Source organism: Myxocyprinus asiaticus, chromosome 38 (assembly GCF_019703515.2).
Source record: "Myxocyprinus asiaticus isolate MX2 ecotype Aquarium Trade chromosome 38, UBuf_Myxa_2, whole genome shotgun sequence".
In the NCBI taxonomy this organism is placed as follows: Eukaryota; Metazoa; Chordata; class Actinopteri; order Cypriniformes; family Catostomidae; genus Myxocyprinus; species Myxocyprinus asiaticus.
Genome location: NC_059381.1, coordinates 1,070,300 through 1,087,908, shown reverse-complemented (window position 1 = coordinate 1,087,908; position 17,609 = coordinate 1,070,300). Strand labels below are relative to the sequence as shown.

Below are 17,609 nucleotides of genomic sequence, written 5' to 3'. Positions count from 1 at the left end.
TCCTCATTTTAATGCATTAATATCACGGTGTCGCGTCGCGCCTGGTGTGGACAGACCGACTGCATGTTGCTGGAATTTTAGGTTAGGACAATGTGTAAGGCCTAGAATCAAAATAAATTGTTCTCTGATTCCTTGGCTCATACGGAGACGAATGCATTCGAAACTACTTTTTCGAACTCCTCCTAGACTCTAACTCCGATTTGCACGAAATATGTCATGTATCACTTAAGGACACTGTGGACAAAAAGTTATTAAAAGCTTTTTGATACACCATACCATTCTTGAATAGCGCTTCAACGAATTTGACAAAATGGACACGAGGCTGTATCTTCGCAACGCTATAGCGTATCGACACAAATCTTGGTAATTCATAGATATCATGACTTGAGGGTACCTGCACCATTTCGGCACAGCGCCACCTACTGGTCAGGAGATATGAAAAATGGCCTTTTTAGCTTATAACTTTTGAATAGTTTGGCCCAAAATTATGAGACTGGTCTCTTTAGATTCCTTCGGTCATGCAGAGTCAACTAATACCCAATCTTCCTATGTCAGCCATATTGGGCGTAGCCCATTTTGAATTTTTTTCATAAAATGCTGTATTTTACAAACGCATTGGCGTACCATTACAAAACTCAGTATGCATCATCGGCACTATGCCCTGAGGGTACCTATAAAGTTGAGGCAGTGCCGCCTTGTGCTACCCAAAAGTTATAATGAAATTTTAAAAAAATGCTAATAACGTTTGACCAGTTTGACCTATTGTCTTGCAACTGCTCTCTGTAGATTTCTTGGGTCATGCCAAGCACGATGATTCCCGATTTTCCATGGTCAGTCATAATTCCTGTCCGCTATTTTGATTTAAATTGAAACCCTACTTTTTCAAACTCCTACTAGGCTGAAAGTCCGATTCGCACTAAATGTGTCGTGCATCATCTAGGGACACTCACGACAAAAAGTTATTAAAAGTATTTTGATAGACCCAACAGTTCTCGTATAGCGCGCCAACGAATTAGATGGCAAGATGCCAAAAAGCATCTGAGACTGTATCTTGGCAATGCTTTGCTGGTCAAAAGTTATAGTTTTGCTTTTCTTAATGTCATAATCAGATATGTCCAATCAATCTTTCTAACATGCCATTGGAGCACTTGGCCCTGTAATTGCTGCTTGCAGCCATTTATTTTTTTGATTTTGGGGCTGAAATATGGCCTGGGCTTTTTAGATTCAGAAAAACAGCCCTTGTGATTTTAAATTTTCCACTAACAATAACTGAACAAAACATCATTAATGTTGAAATGATAAGTCAATATTGGTATTTTCATACGTTTAAAGAAAAGATGAGATATTCTCATGTAATCATTTAGAGAATACAATCACAAAGTGTGTGTGTGTGTGTGTGTGTGTCTGATTGCTAAATCACCTCTTAAAGCTTCACGCTCAACACACACACACACATACACAAACACACACACACAGAGCTCTCTACACTGGCAAAATGACAACAATCTCCTCTCAACACACTTGAGCGTTTCACACACGCAGGACAAACTGCTAAACGACGTTCATTAAACTAAAGCTCTTGAAAATGTCAGGTTTTAATGATTAAAATCTGTTTACTGGGCGTTCAATAGTTAAAATGGTTGGTGAAATAACGCTGAAAGATCTGCTCCATGTTCAGCTTGCTGGTGACGCGACGGCATTTAGAGTGAGCGGTGAAATGGCATGATGGTTATGTAAATCCAGCAGCTCTTCTGAGTTTCAAATACACCCGTTATTACCGACACTGACTCAGAACTAGAAAATGTGTGTGTGAATGTACATGCCTGAGCATTTTGGTGAATAAAAACACTTTATTGGAGTGTTTTTCACTGCAGAGTTGTGTATGTGTTTGTATAAGTGTGTCTAAATGTGTATCATTTTGAGAGTTTATACTATGTATGTGTGTGTGTGTGTGTGTGTGTGTGTGCATTGCACTCCAACAAAGACGGAAAATTAAACTAGCCATGCAGGGGAATGTACGCCACTGCAGAGCCTAGCGTGGAATTCTGGGATATGTGAGGAGACGCCCCATCACCCCCTCCCCCTTCATTCCCGCCAGCAGAGAAGCCACGAAAGGAAGGAAATAGGTCACGTTTAAATCAAACACAAACAAACCAACTTACAAATCTCTGTTGACCAAAATGTCTTTACTATTGATACTGTGGTAAAATCACTCCAGTCAACATATTTTTTCCTTTGACTGGATGAGAAGACTTCAAATCCTTTTTATTAGATGATACAGTTGAAGAATTCCAGTGGCTTCTCCAATTAAACCAATGAAAGGTTTATGCCGCGGCCCGAGCCACTCACAGCACACAAAAATTATTCAAAGGTACAGTATATGCTAGCCAGAAAACATCAGCAGCAGTAATCAGCTGCTGCATGGAAAAATGTTCTGGATCAGCTGACGTTCTCAGCACAAGCCGCGATTATTTTTCGTCTTCACCCTAAATCCCTACACACACACAAACACACACAAACACCCACACTAACTCTTTTCAAAGCCATTCAAGCTTTTAACTTTATAAACCTTGGTTTATTGTAGCTGACGACTGTTTATTCTAGTGATTATTATGCATCAATATACAAAGATTAAGTAATTAATTAGGGCTGTCACAATTATGAAATTTGGCTGACATTTACAGTTGAAGTCAGAAGTTTACATACACTAATTTTTTAACCACTCCACAGATTTAATATTAGCAAACTATAGTTTTGGCAAGTCGTTTAGGACATCTACTTTGTGCATGACATGAGTAATTTTTCCAACAATTGTTTACAGACAGATTGTTTCACTTTTAATTGACTATAACACAATTCCAGTGGGTCAGAAGTTTACGTACACTAAGTTAACTGTGCCTTTAAGCAGCTTGGACAATTCCAGAAAATGTTGTCAAGCCTTTAGGCAATTTCCCAATTAGCTTCTGATAGGAGGTGCACTGAATTGAAGGTGTACCTGTGGATGTATTTTAAGGCCTACCTTCAAACTCAGTGCCTCTTTGCTTGACATCATGGGAAAATCAAAAGAAATCAGCCAAGACCTCAGAAATAAATTGTGGACCTCCACAAGTCTGGTTCATCCTTGGGAGCAATTTCCAAACACCTGAAGGTACCACGTTCATCTGTACAAACAATAGTACGCAAGTATAAACACCATGGGACCACACAGCCATCATACCGCTCAGGAATGAGATGCATTCGGTCTCCTAGAGATGAACGTAGTTTGGTGCGAAAAGTGCAAATCAATCCCAGAACAACAGCAAAGGACCTTGTGAAGATGCTGGAGGAAACCGGTAGACAAGTATCTATATCCACAGCAAAACAAGTCCTATATCAACATAACCTGAAAGGCTGCTCAGCAAGGAAGAAGCCACTGCTCCAAAACCGCCATAAAAAAGCCAGACTACAGTTTGCAAGTGCACATGGAGAAATGTCCTCTGGTCTAATTAAACAAAAATTTAACTGTTTGGCCATAACCGCCATCGTTATGTTTGGAGGAAAAAGGGTGTGGCTTGCAAGCCGAAGAACACCATCCCAACCGTGAAGTATGGGAGTGGCAGCATCATGTTGTGGGGGTGCATTGCTGCAGGAGGGACTGGTGCACTTCACAAAATAGATGGCATCATGAGGAAGGAAAATTATGTGATATATTGAAGCAACATCTCAAGACATCAGACAGGAAGTTAAAGCTCGGTGGCAAATGGGTCTTCCAAATGGACAATGACCCCAAGCATACCTCCAAAGTTGTGGCAAAATGTCTTAAGGACAATAAAGTCAAGATATTGGAGTGGCCATCACAAAGCCCTGACCTCAATCCCATAGAATTTATTTTTTATTTTATCGGCCAGTTACCCAGTTATCGGCCGATAATATATTGGTCGCCGATATATCATGCATTCCTAGTAATTACTTCACTTGGCAATAAATAAGTACATTAAAAAGCTTGAACAAAATGTATTCACAGCCTAAATTGTCACAACTAAATCCAAAAGATTTTTTTTTTTTCTAAAACTTACTGTTGTTTGTGACTCTTAGGTCATGTCCACACTAATACATTTTAATTTGAAAATGAATTAGTTATGCTTCATTTATTCCTCTCATCCACACTAGAAGAGCGTTTTCCTCCCCAGAAAATTGAGCCTTTATCGAAAACAATCTTCATATCTGCATGCTTTGGAAAATGATGACATTAGGAAACTGAAAATCAATTAGTGAGGATGTGGCCTTAAAATACTTTGATTCGGTTATGCAAATGTTCTTTCTAGTAGTGTTCTACCTATGACCGTTACATGGATGAAAATGTTTAGACAGAAGTTATAAGACTTGGTGCGCTGCTCTGAACTGTGACGAAACGCTGGTAATGACTCTTTTCCGAAGTGCTTTGGAGACAGTGAAAATATTCTGCAGGTTCTAACAAACGTTTCATAGTCTGATGTTAGTTTTAATTGAATGAGTGTCAAACTCGACTGTTCCAGAAACTTCCATTCACGGCAGACATTCAGTGACTACAATCAAAATGAAATAAATCACATCGAAGTCACAGTCTGTTTACATGTACAGCAAAACACTGATAACTATCAAAACTGGTTAATTATATTTCACGTGCAAATCAATAAACTGACAAAGCAAGAAAACTGTCTTGATATGAGAGCTTAAAAACATAGTTACCCCATGTGACTCTACCCTCCCTAGCAACCAGGCCAATTTGGTTGCTTAGGAGACCTGGCTGAAGTCACTCAGCACATCCTGGATTCGAACTCACGACTACAGAGGTAGTAGTCAGCGTCTTTACCCAGGCCCCCTCTTATTGACCAAATTAAAACCATCGGCAAATCGGTTTTAAGCATGAAAACGCCAATATGAAAAACCGATGGTTCATTTAGAATTATCAACACACTTTGTAAAAACTCTTTGAATTCAAATGTGCAATCCAGAAATAATGATAGCAACAGAATGTAGAAGGATTGGCAATCAAATGAACATCTAATATTTAATTTATAATCATTCTCGTTTTCACATTGCGGAAAGACCATCATTACAGACATGACGATTATGAAAGTGGCACTTACCTATAGACTAAATGATGAGGTAAAACCATCCAAACGCTTTGAAACTGGCAGCAAACTTTGACTTCTGAGACACTGGTATGGTATCAGGGCTCCAAACTAAAAAAATGACTTAGGAGCCACTGACTCCTAAACTGAAACATTAAGGAGCCAAATGGCTGTTTTTAGTCGCCAAATCACAGAATTGCTCGATTTAGTTTGTTGTTCAGAAACAAGATAGAAATCTGAAGAAAAGATACATTAATCAGAGGTTTAATAAACATAGTTGAGAAGAAAAGTTTGCATTCCCTTTTGTCTCAAATGTTCACACCCCTTTCATAATTTATACAAATATAAGAGATACAGTGTTTTTATTTAGTGCTGCTCTTCAGAATCTACATTACAGATATTTATATGAAGTATAGTATGCTTATAGTAGTGTGTTGTCTTCTTGAGCATCAGTGAATATTTGCACCTTGTGTAATAGTTGCCCTCAAGTGTCAAAAGCTTGATCTCATATATATATATATATATATATAATTTAAATTGATTTAAAATATTGCCTTAGTCTTTCTTTACTGTTACCGGATGGCCCCAGACACCGAGACTACAAGAGTGCAAATTGAAAGAAATTCCAGATGCAGTTTAATGTGCTTCTTCAATCTCAATCAACAATTACCAGAAGACACAATACGGGACTTTTAATTATAAAGAAGCCCGAAATACACATGGGACTCTTATTTTGAAATGTCTGCGCTCCAGTTGTGAACTCACCGACGGCTGATTCACTGAGAAAGTGACTCTGATTCAAACCTGAGCTCCTGAGTTCAAACCCTCAGTTCTTTTCAGGTGATTCGTGAAAAAGATCCGGTTCAAAAGAGTCATTTGTTCAGGACTCTCTCGTGCTGGGTTTGTTGTTGCGTGCGGTGCAGCGAGCTCGTCAGAAACAGAACGGGTGAAAAGCGGCACAAGACACACTGGCGCTCTAAAAATATATTCAATAACTCACAAGATGATATCTGACGAAAGTGCATATGAACGCACACAACCCGACTGTCGCCAATGGCGACTAGATGTTAAATTGTTGTCACAATCAATTATTTTTGGTCGCATCTGCCACAATTTCAGCCGCAGTCTGGAGCCATGTGGTATCCATTAAGGCTGCACGACTGATTGAGTTAAGTCTGAAATCACAATAAGGTCTTGCACGATTATGAAAGCTTGAAAGGCTGCGTTTAAAAATAGTCTGCAATCAGCACTTTCAGTCAGCATTGTGTAAGCAAGTGGCGCCCTCTAGCGGTCTGGATGGCATTTTCCATTATCCATAACACCACAATAAACCTTAAAAGGGCGTTTTGTTCCTTTGGTAACTTTTTATTTTTCCATGATGTGGTTGACATTTCTGTGGAATTGCCCAACATATATGCATTATATGAATGTGATGTTCCATAATATACAGTATAAACAAAAAAACAAAATTTCATAGTGGCTCTCTTTAAAACGTTGGCCTGTCATGTGTTCAACAGATCCAATCCATTTTCAATGGAAATTATTTATTGTTAGAACAGAGAAAACACTTTTGTAGCTCTGCAAAATATCGGTAATGGCCAAAAAAAACTTAATATCGGTGCATCAAATAGTGCTGTGAATCTGATTCCTTAAGCTATTGATTATGAGCTTGAGTAAATACAGTTTCATTAATACAGTGTCAGTGCTGTTAATTTAGATGTTAAACACATGAAACACAATGTTAGGTTAATCAAAACCGTTTGTTTTACAATATAATTTCTTAAACCCACAAATAAAAGGATTCCCCTAGATTTCTGTTGACAGTTTGCGTTTCCGGTTATACTGAGGGAAAGAAAGAAATTGTCACTTCTGGGAAAATCGGTGCGAAATAGAAACGAAAATGGAAGCGGCTCTTTTATTTACAGTAATAAACGACTTGTGGCTTAGAGTACGCGGAATAAATGCTCTGACGAACTTCAAAGTTGCTAGCGTTCAGCGGCAGATCCTTAAGTCTGTCACAGTTCTGGGAGGTAAAAGTAGACAATACTTTTTATGACAGACTTTAATATTTCACAATAACAGAGCATTTTTTCAGACGCTATGTGATGATATTCTCTTAGCGAATTATTAAGACTGTTTACGTCCCACTGTGGCGTGACCGGAAGCGCGTCGTTCGGAACCCGGGTTCGGATTCCACGTTGAAACCGTTCACATAATCAGTGACGAGCGCAATTCGGAGGATGCATTTTTCCTTCTAATGTTACATTTTCACTCCACTGACGGTTATGTTTAGGTTTGGAGTTTGGGTTGAGGGGTACAGTTTATATATGCAGTCCTCTTCATTGTATTACAGCTTGTACTGCTGAAAACAACTTGCTTTGCAACTCGCTTTTGGCGCCCCTCTGTGGACATTTCACCCGGAAAATGGAGCTCACACGTGCCTATACGCCTAACAACATTTACCGCTTTGGCCACTGGTGGCAGTGTTTCAAATTTGGGTAAACCCAGACCATTTTTGGTAAAGTTAAACTACTGTTTCCAATTTCAATGCGAGAACAGTCTGACAAATCTAAGCTTGCAAATTTTAAGGAATTTTCTTAATCGACAATCATTAACATGAATGAATGAAAATTGAGTAATTATTAACGATAACAATGATAAACTGTACATGGTGAAGGTGCATATTTTCTTCTTTAATTGCAGATTTATTTACACAAAGTTTGATTTTTGACTAACCGTTCTAATGCAAACTTCAACATCAAAGAACAATTCCTCACTGTAGAAGGAAACGTGAAATGTTTGTTACTGTTTAAATGTAATTTAAAATAAATACACTTTAGAAATGTGAGTATTGCTATTTTCCTCTTAATATATTTTCAGTTCAGTGCATTTTTAATACATTCAGGCTGTTTAGTGTGAATTGTTTAATTTACTGTTAATGCATTACTGTTAATATTAACTTGTAGGTAACACGGTGGCATTATCAAAACACTGCTCTGTTTGTTTGAGCAATCCGTCGAGCCTGACACAGCAACATTGGCTTGACCAATGGAGTGAGTTTGGGGTAGGACTATCTTTTTGTACAGCCAATGGAAGATGGTTTCAAAACAAATTCAGTTTGGTGACTAGAAGCACATCAATTACACACTTCAGCAGGAATGTTTTTTTTTTTTTTTTGTAATGAGGGAAAATCATGCAGTAACAGGTTTGCACCAAAAATGTGGAAAGTTTTTGTGGAATGTGGAAAGATTACATTTTGGTTAGCTAAATACTTTAATGAATATTAATTCAACAGATTCTACTTTTTGTTCGATACCATCGAGAAGAACAAAACAAGTGAGGTGGAACAGACAGACACTTTATTTCTGTGTGTGGTGTTGTGTGGTGTAAGGATACCCTCAGTGTGTATGTGTGTGTGTGTGTGTGTGTGTGTGTCTTTCCATGGAAATCCCCTGCAGCTCCCGCTGAAAAACACACTACCGAACGCTCGCCGGGAACGATGCAACACGACACGTCTCTTTCAAACACAAACACCACAATGCAGATTATTATTGAAATCCACTCTGACTAGAATACATCGAATCTCCCAGATTACCTTTCAAACATGAACATAAATGGAGCTCTTTTAACGTCACATTCCCTCGTGTTTCCTTACAGATTTACTGACAGGTTAAGTTATTAAACGGTTAGTAACTCTGGACTAACTGCTGCAGCTTCAAGCGATTCACCACAGCCGTTACTAGCCGTTTCCTCTCATCAGCGAGCGCAGAGGCCTCACACAACACCAGACGAGCAGTTAAATATGGCCGCCATAGAACTGTGAAGCACAATGCTCATTAGACGACAGACACGCTGCAAAAACACAAGCAGACACTGTCAGGAGCCTCGAACAAAAGGGTTCAAATCACAGATGCAGTCCATCGACCTCTGAACTCTAATCAGTTCAAAGCTGTCCTCCACAGGATTAAACCTTTCATTTAAGACATTCAAACAAAACAGCTTAAAAAAACATGATGACTCAAATCTCTTTTCCTCACACATGATTCTGTGCATTTCTGCTCAGGTTTCTTGGTTATTTCTTTAGCACACACACAAGCGTTCTTGCGTTCAAAAACAGCTTGACGGAGCGCAACACGGAGTCACGAGACACTTTTTCCCCTTCTTCACCCAATTTGGAATGCCCAATTCCCAATGCGCTTTTTAAGTCCTCTTGGTGGCGTAGTGACCCGCCACAATCCGGGTGGCGGAGGACGAATCTCAGTTGCCTCCACGTCTGAGACCATCAACCCGTGCATCTTATCACGTGGCTTGTTGAGCACGTTACCACGGAGACGTAGCGCGTGTGGAGGCTTCACACCATCCACCGCGGCATCCACGCTCAACTCACCACGCGCACCACCGAGAACGAACCACATTATAGCGACCACGAGGAGGTTACCCCAGGTGACTCTACCCTCCCTAGCAACCGGGCCAATTTGGTTGCTAAGGAGACCTGGCTGGAGTCACTCAGCACGCCCTGGGATTCGAACTAGCGAACTCCAGGGGTGGTAGCCAGCATCTTTTACCACTGAGCTACCCAGTACCCCCCACTGTTAGCACACTGATGCTAAAAATAGAGGTCGACCGATAGTGGATTTTGCCGATACGATAACTAAGGTGGTGGGACAGGCCTATAACCGATTAATTGACCGATAGTTTTTAAAATTGATTTATACAATGTCAAAGAAATTTCTTATTCTTTCTTTACTATGGCGGGCTAATGTCCAAAATGAATCAAATCCCAGATGCAGTTTTTTGTTAACCAGAAAAAATTAAGATTTGGTGTATAAAGCGGGACTTTTAAGTATGAACAAGCCCGAAACACACCGGGGACTCTTATTTTGAAATTATGAAAAAACTACTGGCAACTATCGACATAGATTTTTTTGCCTATATCCGATAGTTCCAAAAAGCAACTATTGGCACAGATTAATTGGTAAAACAGATATATCAGTCTACCTCTAGCTAAAAATATAAAAACGTCAAAGTTGTCAAAATTGGTTATTGTACAAGTCGACTATTCCACCATCGTGATCCATTTCTGTGTATTTTACATCTTGCATTAACCCTAAAAAAGTTTGTATCCTAACATTTGAAAGGCTGGGGAAAGGAGCAATGAGCAAATTGTTGGGAAAAATATTGAACTTTAAATAATTCACAGTCGCAACATACAATCTTTAACTTAAACTAACATGGCAGTATTTCTTGAGAAGGTGGCTGCCCTCGAGGCAAACGTCTTCAGTGTTAATTTCATTATTTCTACCAGCTGTTAAATTGTAAATAATAGCAACAATATCTGGGTCCTAATGTTTTGGAAAATAGCAATAAATACATTTTCTAAGGTATCTTTATGTTCTTGCCCTTTTTACGGTGTAACATTTTGAATCTTCTTGACTATAATGGCTCTTTGGTTGAAATGATGGTTCCTCTGATGAAATGAAATCACAATTTTAAGTCATTTCAGATCAAATGCATAAATATTGAGATATAATTCTCCAGCTCATGTGTGTGTGTGTGTGTTCATCAATCAGGTTCTGCGTCACATTCTGGTTGTGGTTCTTGTCTAATCGGAGTTTAGTCTGACCGCAGCGTTCCACACGGAGAAACACAGACACCAGACGTCAGAGCGAATGGAAATGGAATATTTAATCCACCGCAGAACTCGAGTCCGGACAGAACCGGACGAAACAGTGTGACTGTCCAACACACAGACCCGTTTGAGAGCAACAAGTCAACATCACAAACCAGATCAGTAACCTGAGAGCCACACAGAGACAAAAACAACTGCACATTTCACACATCAACATTAAAAACTACATACAGTACACATCTTCAACTGATGCAATGACACTATTCCAAACCCTAAGTAGTGAGCTGCCTATCTAGACAGCATTTTTAAGGCAGCACACACTCCCAACATGAAGCCTGTAGCAAAGAGTAGGAAGCAAAATAACACTACCGTCTACGACATGTTGTTTTGGCCAATTTCTACAACCCTCAAAAGAATGCAGCCTGTGTGAACGGCCCCTTAGAAGGCAGCTGCCTATGTAGACAGCAGACAGATCACTAAGGTTTAGAAAAGAGCTCCTGAAAAACACTAAGCATACATTTACATTTGAATGTCTTTGGATAGAAACTTAAGACACAAGAAATTAAATTTACTGAGCAAATCTGTTCACTTAGTCTATTAAACTCTTTTATTTGTTTAACTTTTTAAGCTCAGATGGGGGGCCCGTGAGAAAAAACAATCGTTAAAATATTAATAACTACAGTCTTGACCAACACAAAATAGGTGTCGTTTGAAAGTTTAGAAGCTCTACTTTCCAATGCATGTAGACATTATGACCAAAACTGAACAAGTGCTTTAAAATTTGCAGACAAATCAGAAGTGTTCAGTTTTGAACATTTATAAAATAAACTGCACTGTACATAATACTGCAATCAGTAAAAACATCAAACTGATCATATAGTCATATATCATATGTTGTTGGAAAGCTCTCAAAGAGTAGAATACAACCAGCCTATTTGTTTTACTCACAGACAAAAATATAGTGAGTAATATCTAAGTATATGTCTTTGACAATTATGTTGGTGTTGCTTATATGCCGCGTTTTCGCTTATAACTTCATGAAAAATAAACGGAAATAAATGCCACATATCATTACTTACAGAAGGTGATTATCTTTTAAACAAGCTCACACACAAGATAATTGGATGCATAGATCATTAGATAATCCACATGAAGCACAATGTTACATATGGCCACCAGGAGATGGCGCCAAATACATGACACAGACTCAATGATGACTCAAATGGCACAGAATGAAACTCAATCGACTCATTTGAACCAGCAGGTGGCGACAAAACGTCTAGTGAGTGCTATAAGCAAGTTGAGCTGACGTTGACAAACTGTGTGTTGTCAGTCAGTGTGCAAATTTCTTTGAAGTCATCGGAAATTGTCTCTCACACCATGATCGCTCGAATTACTACTACACTATAGCTGAGAAATAGAGTTAAACTAGCAGCTTCAGCATTACTGCCGTGACGTAAACATATCACCCTACATAACGAGTATAAATAAGTATTAGCTCTTTAGTATCTGTGTTGTGGATTCTTTATCACAGTTTTTTAGAGACTTTTGCGCATTGTTATGGAAATGGTGTATTCACAAGATACGCATTTAGCGCGCAATTTAAGCCAAAGGCACACCACCACGACTAGGTGTAACAACAACACATCCATTCGTCCGCAACTGCAGTCACAATCTCGAAATTCCTTCACAAACTTACACACAGTGGAGCTTATTCGTGACAACATGTCATCAAACAAAATGAAAGGGCTCGCGGCCCCATATATGCGCTCTATCTAGAACTCAAGATCCGTTATGCATTCGCTGCCTTGATTGAATCACAGATATAAGTTATAATATTATATTAATGTTGATGATATAGCTGATTAAACTCATATATAGGCTATATATATGATGCGTTTGAAAATAGGCGATTAAAAAACGTTTCAGTTTACTGGGGCTATCTTCACAATACTCTCTCTACAAGTTCAGCTGTTTAAGCTCCGTTGCGCGTTCGCTTCATTGCTGTATGTTGTAATATTATATTTATGCTGTTGGTGCTGTGTTTATCTCATATAATGCATTTGAAAATAGGTGATTAAAAAAAAAGCGCTTACGTTTACCAGGGATCAGCGCTTTCATCTCTCGACACGTAGCTTTGATTAAAAAAAAATCATACAATTGTAAGACTAGATAATTTGAATAAACAAGGTTTTATTCAACAAGGTTTGTCGTCTTCTAAAACATTGTCAGTGCATTGGTTAATATCTCGCAGTGTTGTTTATTTCTCTGTCATATTTTCGTCAACAATGTTTGAATCAAATTTTTTTTGATTAACCTCATAATCCCATCTTTGCAAACGGAATCAAATAACAACAAGCATTTGTGTGTAATTTCGTTGACGAGATTAACACCACGTTTTGGACTGGAAACTTTGTAACTCGCAAAAATGTAAAACATCTGAAAATTGAAGTGGTTATAATGTGGTTCTCGCTCTCGGTGGGGCGCGTGGTGAGTTGAGCATGGATGCCGCGGTGGATGGCGTGAAGCCTCCACATGTGCTATGTCTCCGTGGCAACGCGCTCAACAAGCCACGTGATAAAATGCATGGGTTGACGGTCTCAGACGCGGAGGCAGCTGGGATTCGTCCTCCACCACCCGGACTGAAGCAAATCACTACGTGACCATGAGGATTTAAAAGCACATTGGGAATTGGGCATAATTTGTATCTATAAGACATTATGAAGTTCTGATTAAACGGTTCTGATGCTGCTAGTCGACACTGGAATTACTAGTCGGTTAATATTATCCCCAGTTAACCAGATCATCATTTTTACACATTTATGTTTGGCTTTATATTTTTATAGAGGCTGCACTTAAATTATTGTCATATTAATGTTACATTGTTACACATTTAAAATATAATTAATAATACAAATATTATTGAAAAAAGAGGATATTTGGATTTTTCAAGCGCAGGATAGTCACCTCAGGTGAGTCAAGTCCCGTCTTTCACCGGACCATGTCGACGGGTTAATTTTGCTCATCAAAAAACTTATGCTTTTGAGTAACCAAGAAAATGACTGTTTTAGACTAGGTATGCCATTTTTTTAATCTGCTGATTAAGAAGACTATTTTCAATGAGGTGCCGACTGCTTAACGTGTTAAACTATCTTTTATTCTGTGTGCACGTCATGTTTAGAATACATTAGTTTTATTGTAGGCTACATCACAGGCCTATTTTACTATCCTATAGCGTTTTTTTTTTGTTTTTTTACATCGTAACTGTTATTGGTTAACGTTCTTTACTGAACAGCTGTCATATTAGATCAATGGTTAATGTACGACCACACGTCGTGAAATACGCGCAAATTTTCAGCACATTTTTTCCTCTCTCGTAGATTTGGCTTACCTGTTAATTAATTTCAACAATGTCCTGACTGTTTTACTATGTTATGTAACATTTACGTGGTGAATTCCATTTAGAACAGGCGGGGTTGCTCTATTGATCCTGCACTATTCATTCAATAGTTTTCAATAAATATGCCTGTTAAATATTCGCTAACGTTGATTCAGTGAATAATGTCATGTTCTATGTTTAATGTACAATGATCATAATGCAAGGCGAGGACATCGCATATAAATACCCCTTTTCAGTGGAATTTAGCTTCGGATTTGGAATAGATTAAGTGTTTGAAATGGGTCGCATAAACACTTTTTTTTTTTTTTTTTTTACTGTTTTCTGAAGATTGGTTTCGTTTTAGAGTAGTCGACTCAAAGTTGTTTAAACGTCAGTGAAATTAGCTGTTCCGCACATCCCTAGTATCGAGTTAGTATCGATACCGACTCCGAGGTACCAGGGCTGGTATCGTACCGAAGCCAAAATGTTGGTATCGGAGCAACCCTACAGTGTAATAACACTGTTATTTGTGTGGAACTTTAATATAAACCTCTCACAAACGCCTTGTATTGTAAGTATTTCAAAACAAGTAAAAGTTTCATAATGCTGTTTTCCCACATTTAATATTAGCATCTATTAGCATCTGCTGAACGACTAATTTCACTGACGTTTAAACGGAAATTTAGAAGCCGACTAGTCGACTAGTCTAAAAGAAACCAATCTTCCTAAAACAGTAAAAAAAACAAAAAGTGTTTATGCGACCCATTTCAAACACTTAATCTATTCCAAATCCGAAGCTAAATTCCACTGAAAAGGGGCATTTATATGCGATGTCCTCGCCTTGCATTATGATCATTGTACATTAAATATTGAACGTGACATGTATTCACTGAATCAACGTTAGCGAATATTTAACGGGCATATTTATTGATAACTATTGAATGAATAGTGCAGGATCAATAGAGCAACCCCGCCTGTTCTAAATGGAATTCACCACGTAAACGTTACTTAACATATTAAAACAGTCAGGACATTGTTGAAAATAATTAACAGGTAAGCCAAATCTACGAGAGAGAAAAAATGCGCTGAAACGTTGCACGTATTTCACGACGTGCGGTCATGCATTAGCCATTGATCTAATATGACAGCTGTTCAGTAAAGAACGTTAACCAATAACAGTTACGATGTATAAATAAACAAATAAATAAATAAAAAACATATAGGATAGTAAAATGGGCCTGTGATGTAGCCTACAATAAACCTAATGTATTCTAAACATGTAAAAAGCTAGTTTAACACGTTAAGCAGTCGGCACCTTGTTGAAAATAAAAAAATGGCATACCTAGCCTAAAACAGTCATTTTCTAGGCTACTAAAAAGCATACATTTTTGGATGAGCAAAATTAACCCGTCGACATGGTCCGGTGAAAGACGGGACTTGACTCACCTGAGGCAACTATCCTGCGCTTGAAAAAGCCTGGTCGGTGGAACAATAACGTAAAAGCAACAGATGTAAAGATTACTTAAATGTGAAAACATCCATAGGGACTTTCAAACGTTTGGAAATCCGTTTGGAAGTGATTTCATAACTATTTTGCTGAGTTTGCTTTTGTAGCGAGAGGACATTTTCCTGCGCGCGCCGCGAGTGAGAGAGAGAAGCATGTGCAGACTGAGGTGAAATGAAACTTTGTATCTGCTCCAGATATCCTCATTTTTAAAATAATATTTGTATTATTAATTATATTTAAAATATGTAACATTGGGGGCCTGGGTAGCTCAGCGAATATTGACGCTGACTATCACACCCGGAGTCGCGAGTTCGAATCCAGGGTGTGCCGAGTGACTCCAGCCAGGTCTCCTAAGCAACCAAATTGGCCCGGTTGCTAGGGAGGGTAGAGTCACATGAGGTAACCTCCTTATGGTCGCGATTAGTGGTTCTTGCTCTCAATGGGGCTTGTGGTAAGTTGTGCGTGGATCGCGGAGAGTAGCATGAGCCTCCAATGCTATGAGTCTCCGCGGTGTCATGCACAACGAGTCACGTGATAAGATGTGCGGATTGACGGTCTCAGAAGTGGAGGTAACTAAGACCCGTCCTCCGCCACCCGGATTGAGACGAGTAACCGCGCCACCACGAGGACCTACTAAGTAGTGGGAATTAAGCATTCCAAATTGGGGAGAAAATGGGATAAATATATATTTAAAAATATGTAACAAGAATATGACAGTAATTTAAGCACGGCCTCTGTAAAATATAAAGCCAAATGTAAAAGTGTAAAAATGTTGATCAGTTTAATGGGGGGGAAATATTAACCGACTAGTAATTCCAGTGTCGACTAGCAGCATCAGAACCATTTAGTCAACTAGTCTCGCACATCCCTACCTTTTAGAGCTAGACCGATATATCGGTTTCACCGATTAATCGGTACCGATAGCTGCTTTTTGGAACTATCAGTTATCGGTAAAAATCTGTTAATAGTTGACGATAGTTTTTTCATCATTTTTTCATTACAAAATAAAAGTCCCAGGTGTGTTTCGGGCTTGTTTATACTTAAAAGTCCCGCGTTATGCACCAAATCTGTATCTGGGATTTGTCATTTTGGACTCTTTTGTCTTTTCCCGCCATAATAAAGAAACAATAAATGTATATATATATATATATATATATATATATATATTCTTTATCATTCTATAAATCGATTTTAAAAACTATCGGCCAGTTAATCGGTTATCGGCCTTTCCCACCACCTTAGTTATCGGTACTGGCAAAACCCACTATCAGTCGACCTCTACTTATCAATAGTAAATAATGAAAGATGGAAGACCTCTGTTTCTTCACATCACCATGATCCATATATGCAGATCCATGTGAAGAATCTCAATTATTCAGGTCATCAGAGAGAGTCTAGATGAGTTAAACACATTTATCTAATGAATTAAACACTTAGTGGAGTTGTTTAAGTGCAGCACGTTCAGTTAACTATTATAACTCCTCAAAACACATGTGACATGCGTTGATGGGTCAGAAACACAAGAAACAGTTATTTGAGGGTTCAGAGGTCAGACACGTGTGACATACAGATGTCTGTTTTGCCATAACTTTTTAAGACGTTTCTAATTATTTTAAAAACCACAAAGTTTGCTATAATTCGGGACACCCTGTCAACTCTGTCCAGTCACACACGTGCCATCTGAGGGCACGATTTTGATATGTCACGATATTATGATGTGTCTCTGAATCAGGACCAGTTATAATTCTGGACTGTTGCGCAAGAACCGAATCCACATTCAGACAGGAAGAGGAGCGTCATCATACCTGTTTTCCTCTGTAGAAGAGCCGCTGCTGCTCGGGCTTCACATTGAAGATCTCTGTGATTTTCACGCGCAGCGACTCGATCTTCGTGAGGCGCGACAGATCCTCCACCGTCCGCGTCTCTTTACCGTCGATCGTCCGGATCTGGATCCACATCGCTGCTCCGCGCCGTTCGACAGCCGTTAAAAAACAGTGTGAG

General features: G+C 38.9%; 2 protein-coding genes across 3 annotated transcripts in view; one reads left to right on the top strand and one right to left on the bottom strand.

Annotated features, from left to right (window-relative positions):
• Window positions 1-3,227, top strand: part of LOC127429087 (guanine nucleotide exchange factor subunit RIC1-like) — a 259,906-nt gene extending 256,679 nt beyond the window's left edge. The window contains exon 26 of the transcript XR_007895222.1: window positions 3,149-3,227. The gene's annotated coding sequence lies outside the window, so the exon portion shown is untranslated. The remainder of the gene's footprint in view (window positions 1-3,148) is intronic.
• LOC127429090 (E3 ubiquitin-protein ligase UHRF2-like) overlaps window positions 1-17,609 on the bottom strand; it is a 54,739-nt gene that overhangs the window by 37,061 nt on the left and 69 nt on the right. For both annotated transcript variants that reach the window (XR_007895223.1, XM_051677886.1), the window contains exon 1: window positions 17,414-17,609. This exon is cut by the window's right edge. Coding sequence is in view for 1 of the 2 variants with exons in the window: in XM_051677886.1 (XP_051533846.1) it covers window positions 17,414-17,566 (153 nt within the window). In the remaining variant the exon portion in view is untranslated. The remainder of the gene's footprint in view (window positions 1-17,413) is intronic.